At 46.7% G+C, this 15,806-nt stretch overlaps 7 protein-coding genes and 1 non-coding gene across 8 annotated transcripts; 4 read left to right on the forward strand and 4 right to left on the reverse strand.

Annotated features, from left to right (window-relative positions):
* Positions 1-36: 36 nt before the first annotated feature.
* Positions 37-535, reverse strand: PAAG_04561 (hypothetical protein; the record flags this gene model as incomplete). The annotated part of the gene is made up of 2 exons (XM_002793605.2): positions 37-137; positions 193-535. 2 exons carry the CDS (start codon positions 533-535, stop codon positions 37-39), a joined length of 444 nt encoding a protein of 147 aa, XP_002793651.2.
* Positions 536-2,005: 1,470 nt separating this feature from the next.
* On the reverse strand, positions 2,006-2,078 carry PAAG_11890. Its single transcript has one exon. It is a non-coding gene; the product is annotated as a tRNA-Arg (tRNA).
* A 451-nt stretch (positions 2,079-2,529) lies between these two features.
* PAAG_04562 (C-5 cytosine methyltransferase DmtA) lies at positions 2,530-4,583 on the reverse strand (the record flags this gene model as incomplete). Its single annotated transcript, XM_002793606.1, has 2 exons — positions 2,530-3,019; positions 3,112-4,583. 2 exons carry the CDS (start codon positions 4,581-4,583, stop codon positions 2,530-2,532), a joined length of 1,962 nt encoding a protein of 653 aa, XP_002793652.1.
* Positions 4,584-6,442: 1,859 nt separating this feature from the next.
* PAAG_04563 (amidophosphoribosyltransferase) lies at positions 6,443-8,378 on the forward strand (the record flags this gene model as incomplete). The annotated part of the gene is made up of 2 exons (XM_002793607.2): positions 6,443-7,671; positions 7,745-8,378. The coding sequence occupies 2 exons, from the start codon at positions 6,443-6,445 to the stop codon at positions 8,376-8,378; spliced, it is 1,863 nt and encodes a 620-aa protein (XP_002793653.1).
* A 1,086-nt stretch (positions 8,379-9,464) lies between these two features.
* On the forward strand, positions 9,465-11,024 carry PAAG_11891 (hypothetical protein; the record flags this gene model as incomplete). Its single annotated transcript, XM_015847458.1, has 1 exon — positions 9,465-11,024. One exon carries the CDS (start codon positions 9,465-9,467, stop codon positions 11,022-11,024), a length of 1,560 nt encoding a protein of 519 aa, XP_015702946.1.
* A 619-nt stretch (positions 11,025-11,643) lies between these two features.
* PAAG_04564 (betaine aldehyde dehydrogenase) lies at positions 11,644-13,727 on the forward strand (the record flags this gene model as incomplete). Its single annotated transcript, XM_002793608.1, has 3 exons — positions 11,644-11,886; positions 11,992-12,182; positions 12,257-13,727. The coding sequence occupies 3 exons, from the start codon at positions 11,644-11,646 to the stop codon at positions 13,725-13,727; spliced, it is 1,905 nt and encodes a 634-aa protein (XP_002793654.1).
* A 512-nt stretch (positions 13,728-14,239) lies between these two features.
* Positions 14,240-14,551, reverse strand: PAAG_04565 (hypothetical protein; the record flags this gene model as incomplete). Its single annotated transcript, XM_015845301.1, has 2 exons — positions 14,240-14,470; positions 14,531-14,551. The coding sequence occupies 2 exons, from the start codon at positions 14,549-14,551 to the stop codon at positions 14,240-14,242; spliced, it is 252 nt and encodes an 83-aa protein (XP_015699527.1).
* Positions 14,552-15,450: 899 nt separating this feature from the next.
* Positions 15,451-15,795, forward strand: PAAG_11892 (hypothetical protein; the record flags this gene model as incomplete). Its single annotated transcript, XM_015847459.1, has 1 exon — positions 15,451-15,795. One exon carries the CDS (start codon positions 15,451-15,453, stop codon positions 15,793-15,795), a length of 345 nt encoding a protein of 114 aa, XP_015702947.1.
* Between the last annotated feature and the right edge of the window lie 11 nt (positions 15,796-15,806).

Raw genomic sequence — 15,806 nt, forward strand, 5'->3', positions numbered from 1 at the left:
GGGTTGTAAGCTGGTGAGGCCTCTTTACCAACAATTTCATGCTTGCGGTATTGGAGGGGCGGACTGAGCCGGAGGGAATTGGAGTTGTTTAATGTGGAGGGAAAGCGTGCGCTTCATCATATGGCCAATTGGCCGTACTGCAGTCATAGAGTAACGTGCGTGTTGTGGAATACACAGCCTAGGGAAGTGGACTCTTCAATGGAGCGGCTGCAAAGGGATGGCCTATTCTGGTTTGTGATGAAATGGTCTGCTGCGCAATTTCAAGCTCCAACGAGGGAGGGCGCACGTATATCGCATCGTCGTACGCCTTGATAATGGGATTGTATAAGTGGTTTGGGTCTTGCGAGGTGCCAACGATAATTCCTCTGACCCCGTACGGGAAAAGAATGTCTCGTAGAGCTCTGCAAAGCGGTTTGGCAAACTCAAATGCTGGAGGAAACTCTGTCAAAATATCCTCAAGCCCATCTGCGCCCATATCGGTTCGCTTGATTCTTGCGATTTTTTTATAGGTTCCAGTGTACCACTCCTTCAGCATACTGTCTTTCGATGGTTACAATAGAATAACTATAAATGCAAATATTGAGTTACGCTGAAGGAAAAGAAATCAGGAAACATTTGTTGAGCATGGGAAGACTAAATAAATAATAAAATGATTGGGGCCGTAGCAGTTGAACTTTTGGGGGGGAACAAAGCAAAAAGAGCTTTTATGTTCGCGAAGCCGCGGTTACAGTTGAATGTGGGTTTTTAAAAGTTGTGCTTAAAATAAACACCCTAAAACCTTGGTGTTGAGGGCGGTGAGGTTGAATAGAGATGTAGTTGTAATTTGCGTGCCGACTGTATATTCGGGGTTAGGATTAGGTTAAGATTAGGATTAGGGTTAGCTGAGGGAAACTAAGGGTCGGACCAAATCATTACCACCAAGAGCGAAAAATGAGATGTATGACTAATTAGTGTATGTAGTTTTTAAACCTACGCCCCGCAGAGCCAATACTAACAGACTAGTTACTAGTTAACTGCTATGTTAGTCAAAGTTAATAACCTAATTAACTACCTCGGATCAATTGCAAACTATAACTGAGCTAACTTCTTCCACTTTTCTTTTAAATAACTAATTAACTAATTATTACTTCCAAAGCATGATCATCTTTTTATTTGATGAGCACTGTGGTCAAATTATCATGAAGACAAAATAATTTCCATGTGTCCACATGTCAACTGTTCATTCCTCCCCATCTTGACTAAATTTGCTTCTCTATGACAACTTGGAGTCGCTGTTGATTTTTTCGAATTGATGTTTTCTTTGACCAGTCTACATACTCCAGCAGTTCTGACCAAAAAATAAATAAATAAATAAATAAAAGAAGAGAGGAGAGAAAAGGAATAATAAATCAAATCAAATCAAATCAAATCAAATAAATGCAATGTTGTAAGGCATTCAAGAGCGGAATGAACATTTCGCACAAGGTTATCTTTAATATTGGTCGTCGATAAGTTATCGCGCTATGCAAGCTACTGACTGTGCTCCATATGGATCTGTATTGAGTTTGAGTTGTATGTATGAGCACAAGGCCAGAGAAAGGTCTTCGAGGCGATTCGCCCCTAACCCCTAAAGTTATGACCAAGCTGTTGAGATATTAAATCTGGTCGTTCATGTAATAACTTAGCTCTATTGCACTTGTAGCGATCAGGCTGAATACACCAGACACAAAAAAGTGGCAAACCACCCTGTGATTCCTGAAGCCAAAACGCTAGCTCTGTTCTGCGGTGACCCATAAATGTTATGTTTAATATTAGATGGGACGGATGAGAAAACGATCCTGCTCCCAACTTATAGTCCCATGACACCCCCTCTGTTCCGGGCTGTTGCACAGTGGAGATGGGATCGAATTTGTTGAAGTGTTGAAACGAGGAGATTAAAGTTAGATCAGCCCCCGCGGTGGGGTCTATTCATCTCAATGCGCATGAAGGAAGTGTTGGCCTCATCAGCTTCAGTAAAAAGATTGACCGACCACGGTGCGACTCGAACGCACAATCTTTGGTGCCGAAAACCAACGCCTTGACCATTAGGCCACGTGGCCTTCCTTGAATCTGGTAGAGTTTCAGCGTTTCTCCACAAATATACTACGGAACATAATTTCCATTGGCTCACTTTTAACCATCGGGGGTGGGTTTACAAAATGGAAGTAGATCGAACAGGATAACTGAATGGCCAGATCGCAGACGATAAATCGCAACAGCAAATGTTTAACAAGATTAAGAGAATGTAGAAAGAAAAACGATTGCACAAGGCACAAAATCTATACCAATGACCCAAAGACATGAGCAAATATCCTATCCTGAGACAACACATGCACGTCTTTCCAAATCATTATCGATTGATTGAATTGAAATGAAGTTTGCTCTGGAGAGCAAGCGTAAACACGCATCCTTTATTTGATCCATGTATCATGTCATCCTCAGGGACTTACCTCGACCTACCTCGAGACATATGGACAATCACAACAACTCCACCACCTCCTTGACAGTTTTTCAACCACCAGAAACATCAACCCCGGCCGCAACCCCATCAGCCCTTTCCAATGCCCTTCTAACTTCCTCAAAAATCGCTTTCCCAAGCATAGGCGGCACCGCATTCCCAATCTGCCTCTTGACATTCTTCCCAAAAAACCTATGTTCCAACGGAAACGTCTGTAAACAAGCAAACTCACGATATGTAAAGGACCGCGTGCCGCTGGGGTGGTAGTTGTTTTCACCGCCCCCGTTGCAGGTTATTGTCTTTGCCTGGCTGTGTGGGTTGTAGGCTGGTTTAGAGAGCTGACGCCTGCTTACGTGGTCAATGTTATGGTCTGGAGTGTAAAGAGGGATATTGGAGATTGCGTCATGGATTGTGCGGAATGGAAGGAGAGTGTTGGTCCTGGTTGTGGTTGTGATGGTGTTTTTGGATGGGGGTGTGGAGGATGAGGGAGTGGGAGGGGCCCCATGGGTAGGCTTTGGGAAAAGGGGGAGGGGTTCTCCGGGTCTATTTAAAGGTTATTTTGGTGAGTGTGCATCCTGCTATAGATATACATACATTTCAAATATATAGATGGGAGGGTCAAGAGCAAAACATACCCAGATCCAAGTATAACCAACCGCTGTCTGGGCTGCGGAACCCCATAATCTTGACACTTCAACAACTTCCACCTACATGAATACCCCAGTTCAGCAAAAGCATGTATTGTCGCGAACAGAAACTCCTCATGTCTCTGCTGCAATCCAGCTGTTTCCTCCATAGTAACAATCCGCGGCTTTGTGCGTTTCAACAATTCTCGCGCACAGAATATGCACGCTTCATTAGCATCATCTGTCGCCGATGGAACCGTCTTCGCAGGCGAAAATGTCTGACAAGGTGGCGAAAAGTGCAAAATGTCAATGATAATTTCGTCAGTGTTATTCGCAAGGAAATCCGCCACATCGGACGTATAGCCGATGGCCGTCTCGAAATTGAGGCGGTATGAGTTCATAGCCGCGACGGAGTGATCGAAGCCCCAATTCAGCCGGAGCCCGGCTTGCAGTGCGCCTCGGGAAACCCCGCCAGCACCGCAGAAGCCGTCACCAAGTGTATACCGCTGGACACGCATTGGAGTGCCCCCTAGCACCACTGTCGTTGACGGGTGTGAGAGATCAATGACTGTTGGTGAGATTTCCTCACCAACATAGCTACCACCCAGCAGGGTTTTACCTCTCCAGCGAAACCGCAGCGTGTCCGCGTCGATCTGGTAGCCGGCGTCCGCCTCATGTGGAGCGAGGAATTGAATCGACTGCTCCTCCATGCGCCTTTTATTACGGCCCGTAACTGTTACCCAAACTCTCACATATTTTGAGCGGCAGAACAGAATCCCCTCCCGACGACGCTCATGGTCGTTTGCAAAGTCACCCTTGGGTGGGGCCAGCATTGGATAGGGTGCGTTTGTAAACCGGATAATTCTAAGGCCCTTGACCTGATGGAGTTTTACTTCGTCAATTTGAGTAGCGTCGACACCAGTAGCAGCGGCAGCAAGAGCGTCCTGCTCCGATAGATTGATAATCCAACACAACTCATTCGTCCTCTCAGGCATCAACCCATTCATCTCATCCTGGCGCTGCATCCGCCACCCCCTCAGCGATATCTCCTCCCCTTCCCCACGCACAACTTCTAGAATCCGTAGAAACGTACCATCGCGCAACTCAGCGGATTTCCCTGGTTTGTATGTTTTACCCTCCGAAACGAATTCCGGAATGACCTCTTTGATTTCTTGAGATGCGCCGTCATCCGTGATGGTGATGCATTGGGTGATATTGGCTGTGAGATTGGATAAAAGTTGTGCCCAGTGCTCGTCATCTAGAAAGTCACCAGCGTTGTACCTGCTTGTGAAGTCAACTGCTTCTTCCTCATCGCCAGCCAGGGTGTCGCTACTATCGCTTTCATCAAGAATAATTGGGGATGGCTGGTCGAGGTGAGAGTGACAGTGGGCTTCTTGGAGCTCCTGGCGCCGTCGCTGGCGGGACCTTGGGGTTAGAGATGAAAGGTGGGGTGGCTCGTGGCCGAGTAAGATTTGAACCATTTTCCCTTAATTTTATGTGAGATGAGGGGAGAAGAGGTAGAGAGATATCCAGTGTCTATAGTTTTTGAGGCTGGAAATGGCCAGGTCATATTAGAAAGGATTCAGACTGCAGAGCATCTGATATGACAGATGGGTTAAAAGATGAGAGTAGAGTCTCTGACAGAGAAAGAGACTGAACAGAAGAAGATTAGATCCTTCTAATCAGAATGATAAATGAATCATCTATTAAAACAGAGAAACAACTAGAAGAGTGAGGGTTTGAAAGAGAGGTAGATAATGAATTATGTGTTGTGTTGTTCTTTTAAACTGCAGATAGATGGTCACTTTAATTGATAGCTGTGATCCCGAGATAGAGATATCAAAATTGCACAATTATATTTTGGACACTTAATGTCTTGGTTTTCACTCTTGAGAAAGGAGAAAATCATCATCGATACTCTGAAGATGATTTTTCCATGCAAAGGGATGCATCATCTGCATCATCCTGATCGGAATTAAAGATTGTTTCTCGGAAATAAAAAAGTAAAACGATGCAGACAATCAGTACCGCACAGAGAAGTAGATCAAGGAAAAGAGAGGTCATTGTTATTATCAGCAAGTAATGAAGGCAAGATGTCAATACAGTCGATTTCTGATGTATCAAAATGCAACTGAAAGAGCAAAGCCCAAACTGAATCTTGACCCATGTAAATGTGGTATGGTATGATATCCATACGAAGAACAACCAAGATACAACAGACACCCCTCTTGTACCCGCATCTTCGCCCCGAAGTAGGAGAGTAAAAAAAATAAAATAAACGCGGCGAAGAAAAAGAAGAAGATCTGAACAATTAGGGGGTCGTTGATGATGCGGATAATAGGGTTGCTGATATAATACCGCCACCCAATACGAATGCCCCCCAACCCGGAGTGGAACGACAAGAAGCGGGAGTTTCTCCCCCGTCCTGAAGTAAATATGCAACTGTGTTGCCGTGGGAAATCGGAGGCTGTGACAACGCCCAATTCAGCCAACCGTGGTTAATTCCAAGCTTCCATCGCTGAAACGAGACAATCAAAATTCTTGGAAATGCTAATTTTCGTTTTCGTTTTATTCCCCCGCTAACACACACAAAAAAAATTATCCTTTGGTGGTAAAGTCTGATTTCATCTTTTTCATCCCCGTTCGTTTCCATTTCTCTCCTCCTTCTCTCTCCTTACTCTCTCTTCTCTTCTCTTCAATGATACATCATGTCGGCCACTGCTCGCCCTGCCTCTATCTTATATCCCCAGATACCCCTTTCTCCTTTACTTTCTCCTTTACTCTTCTCTTCATTATGCTGGAGTGAATTATCGAACCCAGCCTCTTTTTCCGCCTCTTCGAGAAACCCGCCATGAGATAAACGGCCCGATCTCGGTTTAGAGACAATATTAAAAAAGAGGATTTACGGAATAGCTGGGTGCTGAAACGTCAATCATATCTTGGTTTTTCTTCTTCTTCCTCGCTATTACACATATCTCCTTTGAGCATCTTGATATCACGCGATATCCTTCTTACTCCCATTCGCAGAATAATCCAGTGGAAGAAAGCAGGTGTGTATAGAGAATAACATCTTTGTTGTGTGTGCGCCCCCTGTCTCAAACGGGCAATGGCGAAATATATCCCTACATACCCTGACCCCACTATTATGATGAACAAGTTTGAGAAAAATACATGGATGTTAGACTTCCTAACTATCTTTGAGGAGAACTCCAAACACCCCCTGATCTTTGCTCCATTCTGTAATCTTTCACTAGAAAAAAAAAAAAAAAAATTCAGCCCCTCATCCATTTTGGCACAGTATCACCACTTACACATCCCCAAATATCTAGTCCTAACCAAGATGTGCGGTATCCTCGCCCTCATCCTCGCGGACACCGCTGCTATTGCCGGTATCGATCTTCACGAGGCCCTCTACCTCCTCCAGCACCGTGGCCAAGATGCCTGCGGCATCTCCACTTGTGCCTCGGGCGGTCGTATCTTCCAATGCAAAGGAAACGGCATGGCCGCCAAAGTCTTTCAGGACGGTGCCAAAGTCGCCGATCTGCCTGGTTTCATGGGCATTGCACACCTTCGCTATCCTACAGCGGGCAGCAGCGCCACTGCCGAAGCACAACCTTTCTACGTCAATAGTCCCTACGGTATTTCGCTAGCCCACAACGGAAACCTGATCAACGCAAGCGACCTGAAGGGATTCCTAGACTATGACGCCCATCGCCATATCAACACGGATTCGGACAGTGAATTGATGCTGAACGTCTTCGCGAACGAGCTCAACGAGACGAAGAAGGCCCGTGTCAATCACCATGACGTCTTCACTAGTTTAAGCCGCATGTACGAGCGTTGCCAGGGCGGTTGGGCCTGCACTGCCATGATTGCCGGGTTCGGTGTGCTCGGGTTTCGCGACGCATATGGCATTCGCCCATTGGTTCTTGGCTCGCGGCCCTCCGCTACCTCAGCCTCCGGGATGGATTACATGATGGCCTCTGAAACTGTCGCGCTGGACCAGCTCGGTTTCTCCAACATCCAGGACATTCAACCGGGCCAGGCGGTCATAATTCAAAAGGGCGGAACACCCGTCTTCCGCCAAGTCTACCCTCGCCAAGCTTACACACCCGATATCTTCGAATACGTCTACTTCGCCCGTCCAGACTCAGTCATCGATGGCATAAGCGTCTACCGCAGCCGGCAGCGAATGGGTGACAAGCTCGCGCAGACGATCGTGAAGTCCCTTGGTGCCCAAGCCATTGCGGACATCGATGTTGTTATCCCCATCCCCGAAACGTCAAACACGTCCGCAGCCAGCGTGGCGCGCTACCTCGATAAGCCGTATTGTCAAGGCTTCGTAAAGAATCGCTATGTGTTTCGTACGTTTATTATGCCGGAGCAGAAAGCGAGACAGAAAGGGGTGCGACGGAAATTGAATGCGATGGCTGCGGAATTCAAGGGGAGGAATGTACTGCTTGTTGACGATAGTATTGTGCGAGGTACGACGAGTAGGGAAATTGTAACTATGGCTAGGGAGGCAGGGGCCAAGAAGGTGCACTTTGCTAGCTGTGCGCCTCCCATTACGTATGCTTTTATCCCTGTTTTATTATTCCCTGGCCCTCTCTCTCCACCATTCGTTGCTAATTCATAAATATAGTCACGCACACATCTACGGAATAGACCTTGCCTCCTCTAATGAACTGGTAGCCCACAACCGTGATGCAACCTCGATAGCCCGTCACATCGGTGCAGACAGTGTAATCTTTCAAACCCTCTCAGACCTCAAAGAAGCCTGCGCAAATGCCGGTGCCGAGAACGACCAGAAGGGCAACCGACCGCAGGATTTCGAGGTGGGTGTATTTTGCGGGAAGTACGTTACGCCCGTGCCGGAGGGGTATTTTGAGCGTTTGGAGAAGGTTAGAGGTGCGGGGAGGATGATGGAGGTTGTGGAGAGGGCGAGGAGGGCGGTTGTGGAAGGGGTGGCGAGTGAGAGGGGGGTTCTTGTTGCGGTAAATCGGACTGCGGACGTTGGTGAGGATGTATCTGTGGTTGGGGGTAAAGGGGATGGAGAAAATAAGGAGGAGGAGGCAGAAGGGAAAAAGGAATTGGCAAATGGGAATGGGAATGGGAATGGTTTCGGTGGTATTGACCTTGATGTTGGGAGGGTTCCCATCCAGGTGATTCCCGGTGCAGCAGTTAGGCCGGGGATGATGCATGATGATGCTAGTCATACGCCGCAGGTTAAGGAGCGGATGGATATTTCATTGCATAATTTTGGTGACTATTCATAGGGTGTGTTTAGCATTTTCAATTATTTTCAATTGCATGCTTTGTTATGGGCCTTTTGCATTTCTGCTGTTTCAGTATGTTGCATAAGCAGATATTGTTTTATATCATTTTATCATTTTACATACGATTCACTTCTTCCTATCCCCTTCGCATTACCTTAGACACTGGGCAGGAGGGTTAGGGCTTGGGCATGTAATCTGTCCATGCCCCTGAGCCCCTTTTAGACGTCTCCTTCAAATGTCTATTTTTCTATCTTCACGTCTTCAAAAAATTAACACACATTGAATATAGTAGATATATCTCAGATCCCTCATTTGAAGCCTTGCCATGTGTTCCTTTAGTCTCTCCGGGACATCCTATTCTATGCACCGTATTTCACCCCTGTTTCTCATGATCTACGCTTCTATCTATCGGTTGGTAGCTCAAGAGCCAAATATATATAGACCATCATTACATCCTGCTTCATTATTCCCATCTCGGATTTCAGAACCTCAGAATCCCTAGGTCACACCATCATCAATTCTATCATATGTCAAACAAACTTCGAGCCAGGCGCATGTCAGGACCCCTCTCACACCCCAAGCCATGGGTCTGTCATTGGTTGACAAAGGGCAGGCACATACATCTTCCAGTCCAATTGCAATTGTGTTAGTCTCTTCAATTTGCGTATACCAGGTCAGTGCTGATGATGGAGACGATCGAGATGATGGAGATGATGAGTGATGAGTGATGAGTGATGAGTAATTGTCCGTGCCAGGTGGTTTTGTGTGCCTGCCTGTTTGGGAGAGGGAGTAATTACCTTCGTCCAAAACCTTTGGCTTACACCTCCTCCTTCCCACATTTACGCTCAATCGTTTGTGCTTCTGCGCTGTTTAATTGCCCTTCTCCCGCAGTCATCATCTGCATCCCAATTGCCTTGCTCTTTGCTGCATCCTGAGCTCTGCAGCCTCATTTCATTGCAGACTGCTGGGCCCATCACATCTCTCACATATCTAAGACAAAGAGAACAGCAGTATATCTGCATTCTCTCCATCTCCCATATCCCAAGATTCCATTGATCCAGCCTCCCGCCTCACCTGGCAATCATCATGCCAAAAGCAACAAGAGGGAAAAGAGAGATATCAAAACAGGAACGCCGTGTCCGACGCGGGCTGAAGAGGGTAGCCGCGCGCTTAGCAACGCTGCGTGAAGCGAAGCGCCATCCTGTATCATCAGGGGCGAATTCTAACGGTTCCAGTTCTTCATTGCCAAGGGTATCAGGGGGTGTAAAAGCAAAACCCGATCGGGGAGCAATGGGGGTGGTGTTGGGCAAGAGGGAGTGGGATGAGGATGATGAGGAAGAGAAGTATAGGGAGGAGATCAAGGAAACAGAGGATAACGGCAGTAGTGCTCATCGCACGAAAAGGGCAAGGGTTGATACCAACCCAGGGGTTATAGGTAGTAACTTATCACAGGAACATGGGGCTGATGTTAACCGGCTGCTACACAACCTCGAAACCGCTGAGATTGGATTTTCGGCTACATTAGTAACTACGAACGGCTCTAGCAAAGGTTTACATTCGACTCCGGTTAAAAATGGCCTCCTAGCGGGTCCAACTGAATATGCCACTGATGGCGATGCGTCTCCCTCAAGCCACCGAAAGACACCACGTAGTCCTTATGGGTTGACACCGGGCATCAGTCCATATTCAGACTTCCCGTTCCCAACTCCAGAACAATGCGAAGAAGCCAATACGCTTCTCTCCACCGTGCATGGCGAAGTCAAGATGCCAGCAGCAATCCCTGCACCCTCCCTGACCATATCTGGCTGCGGTGAGGTCCCATCCGTCCTCGACGCATTGATACGCACGTTGCTCTCCGGGGCAACGTCGAGCAATAACGCCGCACTTGCGCTCCAAGGACTCGTCAGCCGATTCGGTGTGCTGAATGATGGGGTTGGGGAGGGAAGTGTGGATTGGGATAAAGTGCGGCAGGCAACTTTAGAGGAGGTTTATGATGCTATGAAGGTGGGTGGTTTGGGCAGGGTGAAGAGCAGGTATATCAAGAGGATTCTTGATATGGTCTATGAGGAGGGTGTGGCAAAGAGGAATGCGTTGGGTATGGGAGGGGACGTTAATCAGGAGGGAGATGGCAATGGCCACGAACACTCCCTCTCCCTCAACCACCTCCTCACCCTCTCAAAGGACGAAGCGATGCTCGAATTCACGAAATATCCCGGCATCGGTGTTAAGACGGCTGCGTGCGTGATATTGTTCTGTCTCCGGCAGCCTTGCTTTGCGGTTGATACGCATGTTTTCCGTCTGAGTAAGTGGTTAGGATGGCTTCCGGGGGGAAAACATGGGCCAAATGAGGAGGAGAAAGCGGAAAAGGGAAACGGGTTAGGTGGGCAGAATAAAATGAGGAAGCATAGGGGTGTTGTCCGTGTCAATGAGATTACGGCCTTTCGACACTTGGACGCGAAGGTTCCGGATCATCTGAAGTATTCGCTGCATCAGTTGTTTGTTACGCATGGAAAAAGTTGCGCCAGGTGTAGGGCTAATACAGGAATTGGTGGACGAGAAGATGTTGACCCCGGGGAAGAGGGGTGTGTGATTGAGCACCTTGTGAAGAGGACAGGGAAGCGGAAGGGGAAGGGGAGGGGAAATTGATTGTTAACTATACGTAATACCAGTTGAAGTGAATAGGATGCGAGAAAGTAATATTGGGGTGGTGGTTCGATGGTAATGTAGAGGACGAACAATGTATGGTTGAATTTGATGCTATATGATCATCGCAGTTGAGGTGAGCTTATTTCTGTAGTTGAGAAACAGTTGTATGTTCTAGCTGTATATGACATCTGTTATTGATTATTTAACTAAATGAATATCGACCAAGGCAGTTAGATGTTCTTAATCTAGTAATGTTAACTATGATTAAAGACTCTTTTAAGGATTCAGGGGCAGCCATGCTTCGCACTCGCAGAATACATATCTGGATGAACTTAATGTTGAGAACATTAAAAATCAACAATAAAGAAATCAAACAACTTTGTAAACATATCATGTTTCTGTCCCTCTCTCTCATATTCAACTCTTGTTATTCGGAGATCGAGAGCGGGATAAAATTCCCAGGTTTGGCAGAAAAGCCACCTAAGTCGAATCGGGCAACAAAACTCAACTTAAAATTATTTCCCCTGAAACAAGACGCTCGAGAAAGACAACTCTCTGCCAACAACCCAACTGCGATTTCTGCAACGGATCCGGCCAGTTTCACTCTTCGGGAGGGCAAATGGATACCCTCTGGCCCATGTTAAAGAGATATGGCGACTGCACGCTAAGTGAATTGCTCACCGCAGTAATTGGGGTGGTTATTGTCGCGTGGACGCTTCGACAGTTCGTTTTTGGGAGGGAAGCACCACCTGTTACGTATCAAGTGCCAACTCCACCTGAGATATCGGATAAATGGCATGGAAAGACGTGGGATGATGTCGGTGCTACAGATCGGGAGATTTTGGAGGGCCAAGCGAAAGGGGTAAGTCGTATTTGGTAGTAATTTGTCGGCCGTGTCTGGAGGAGTTAACAATGGCGATTGAATGAGCGTGAAAGTCGCTAACCATTTTAAAAATCAAAAATCTAGAAATGGAATGAAGAGAAGATCCTTAGTTACTGCCCTGCCGACGGTCGTTTGCTTGGAGATGTAACCTGTGGAATCAAACCAGCATCACCTGTTGAGATAGACATTGCGGTCAAACGAGCAGAAGTTGCGCAGCTGAAATGGCAACATACAAATTTTGCTGAGAGGAGGAGGGTATTACGAACGCTGTTGAAGTTCGTACAACGCCCCGAACCAAGGATAGTGTTTTATATTTTCAGATAACTGACTGCGACAACGTTTCACATAGGCACATTCTTGATCACCAGGATGATATCGTTTCTGCATGCTGCCTGGATTCAGGCAAGACCAAGGTAGATGCTGCGTTTGGTGAGATCCTGGTTACCGCTGAGAAGCTTAAGTGGACTATCGATCATGGAGAGAAATCACTTTCGACCGACCGCCGACCTACGAACCTTCTTATGATATATAAGAAGAATACAGTTCGCTACGAGCCTATGGGTGTGATTCTAGCCAGTGTATCGTGGAACTACCCATTTCACAACTTGATATCCCCGGTAATCAGCGCCATATTTGCCGGCAATTCCATCATTGTTAAGCCATCCGAACATACGGTTTGGAGTTCTAAGTACTTTTGTGATATCATTCGAGGTGCTCTTACAAGCTGCGGACATTCGGAAGATCTAGTCCAATCCGTCGTTTGTCTTCCCAATCATGCAGACAGCTTGACGTCTCACCCAGGCCTGGATCATATCATTTTCATTGGCTCCCGCCCAGTGGCGCACCATGTCTGCAGATCAGCTGCCAAATCGCTTACTCCAGTCACCGTGGAACTTGGTGGGAAAGATCCTGCTGTTATTCTTGACGATCCAGCTACCATTAAAGACATTCCAAGTATATGCTCACTGCTCTTACGCGGCGTCTTTCAATCCGCAGGCCAGAATTGCATTGGAATAGAACGCGTCATCGCACTCCCAGGAACCTACAGCAAAATTATCGAAACAGTAACGCCCGTAATAAAAGCGCTCCGTCTCGGATCTGTCCTTTTCGAATTAAGCGAATATTCGAAAAATCCAAACCATGGACTTTCAACCCCGGATATGGGAGCTCTGATTTCTGAAAAGCCATTTGACGAGTTAGAAGCTCTGATTGCCGAGGCCGTGAAACAAGGTGCCCATCTCATTCATGGTGGCAAACGGTATAACCATCCAAAATATCCTCACGGGCATTATTTCATGCCCACTCTTCTTACCAACGTTGATCCATCGATGAAGATCGCAAATATTGAGCTATTCGCGCCAGTTTTCCTCATCATGCCGGCCACGGACGTATCTGATGCCATCAGAATAGCAAATTCCACAGAATACTCGCTAGGTGCGAGTGTTTTCGGCCATAATAGACGAGACGTGGAGAGGTGTGTGTCTCAAATCAAAGCAGGCATGGTTTCCGTCAACGACTTTGCCGTCTATTATGCGGTAGGACTTCCATTCGGAGGAGTTAAGGGTAGTGGATATGGGCGATTTGGCGGGGCAGAGGGATTGAGGAACTTGTGCAATATGAAATCTGTCTGTGAGGATAGGTATCCGCTAATCCAGACACGTATACCACCCACTGTGGACTATCCCATTCAGAAGGGCGATGGGCCGAATAGGGATGGACGGGGTGCGTGGGAGATGTGCAAGGGGATTGTTGAGACAGGGTATCACCCTGCTCTTGCGGGAAAGGCGAAAGGAGTATGGAAAATAGTGAAGAATATATGAGATCGCTCTGTGGGCTTAGTAGAGTCATCGGGTAGGACTTCAAGGTGCCAGAGGTTGGAATACACCGTGTATTATCAGATAGTGAGCAATGGTTATACCCTTCCTAATCACTTTGTTTTTTTTGTCACAATTGGTAACATAGACTAATCTATGGAAACATCATTTAGGTAATATTGAAGATTATGCTCCCGTTAACTGGGTATAGAAAGCATATGGGGATATTGTACAAATTGGGGTACTAAAACAAAAAAGAAAAAAGGAGTCGACGCTATCCTGATTCCAGCAGCGTGCAAAACCTAGTCTCCAGCCCCCTTCCAGCCTGAACAAAACAATGCAAAGCAAACAGTCGTATCTCATAAAGCCGTGCGAAAATGGGTCAAATGTCCGAACAATATGAAATCCTTACCCGACCATGGAAGAAAAACGAAACAGCAGCAACCATCAACAACTGTGTTGATACCACGACTCGGCATTTCCCCCGACGCCCTCCTGGAATCTTTTCATGCCTCCCTTTAAACTCTCGTCCTCCTGAGCCCATGGCGATGCATGCGGGGTGAACGATGTGTAGTAGTAGTACCCATGGTCATGTGGGACCTCCGTCTCCTGAAGCTGCCGCAGGTGAGACATGAGATTATGGCGTTGAAAATGGACACGATGCCACTGACAATGGCCATGAGGATGTTGCCAATGCCGTTGACAATAGCCATTAGACAACCGCCAATAGCTCTAAGGCCATCTTGAATCTGTTACGGATCAGGAAACGTCAGATGTTAAGTGGCGTCAAAGTGGAGGAAATCACTTACGCAAGAAAGGACGGCACCCATATTGGAGGTTTTGTGTATGTGTATGCAGGTGTTTTTTTCAAGATGTTGAAAGTGCGGCTTGTTTTCTGTTCGTCGGCTTTGAGGTATATCAGCTTTTGTGGTAACTAATAGAAGGATGGAACATGGGTTCCCTGTGTGAATTGCGGAGAGTTGCCCTATTATATACCAAGCCCCTGTTGTGTAGTTAACTCAATTCGGTGAATGGGCCCTGATCATGCCAACAATGATGTATTTTCAACGCTTTTCAATGGTAAAACCCCTGCAAAGATGATGTCAGTTTACAAACTGGCAATCATCGTCATTCTCCCGTCATTGGATCATCTACTGCATGAAAATCGTTCTATTCAGTACATTATACTAGGAGGATATTACAAGGTTCTGGTCACCAAGATAGTGTAAAGTCGTGGTAGAAAAGAGTGGACGTTAACTGACGTCGATGCTCCCTGAAGAAACCTGAGGACGGGGGTAGATGCGGTGGATGCGGGAGTGATGTCATACTACGTCATTGCTGTCGTTCTAGGACTAGCGTCAGGGCTTCCTGACGGCTTACGTCATCAATAAACTAACTGCCAGAGGATAAACTAGTTAGCTAGTTGTTGTATGTGGTTGGTTGATTAGAAGCTTAGCTAACTAGCCAGCTAAGTTATATGATATAGTAATGGGCTATCACTAGCAGCCATGAAGGAAAGGAAGGGAAAAAAAGGCCAAATCTCTAAATCTGCAATAAAAATACATATTTCTGTTGTATAGCAGCAATACTTCAGTATTTTAGTATCTCCCTCGTTCACTCATCCTTGAGGATCCTGTTAAGAACCTTTTTCTTCTTTTACGGTATAGACTACATGCTTGCCTTGGTAAGACCTCGTAACAATTAGAGGATGATCTTGTTCTTACTGTGTATGCCAGGTTTTCAATGCGCCGGGGGAGCCACAAAACTCCCGTTTGTTTCCCTGATTGCTCCAGAAAAGCACAGGGAAATCGCATCGGTTTTGATCCGGCTGAGGACAACATTGAATGGTATGGTTCAGCGAACGCAAGAACATCGGCACATTTCTGCCCTCGATGCATGCTGGCACGATAAAGGAGATAAATGGAGACCACCATATGATATGCCTTGTTCAGTGCCTCCAACCTGTCTCGCAAGCGTAGGCATTCTGGGTCCAATCCACAGAACACGTCGCAACTTCGGAAAAAGGCGGAAGCTGGAAGAGTCAGCATCAGCATTATGGGATGGGCTGTCATAGATTTGGTTTAC

The sequence above is a fragment of the Paracoccidioides lutzii genome (assembly GCF_000150705.2).
Source record: "Paracoccidioides lutzii Pb01 unplaced genomic scaffold supercont2.11, whole genome shotgun sequence".
NCBI classification, from domain to species: Eukaryota; Fungi; Ascomycota; class Eurotiomycetes; order Onygenales; family Ajellomycetaceae; genus Paracoccidioides; species Paracoccidioides lutzii.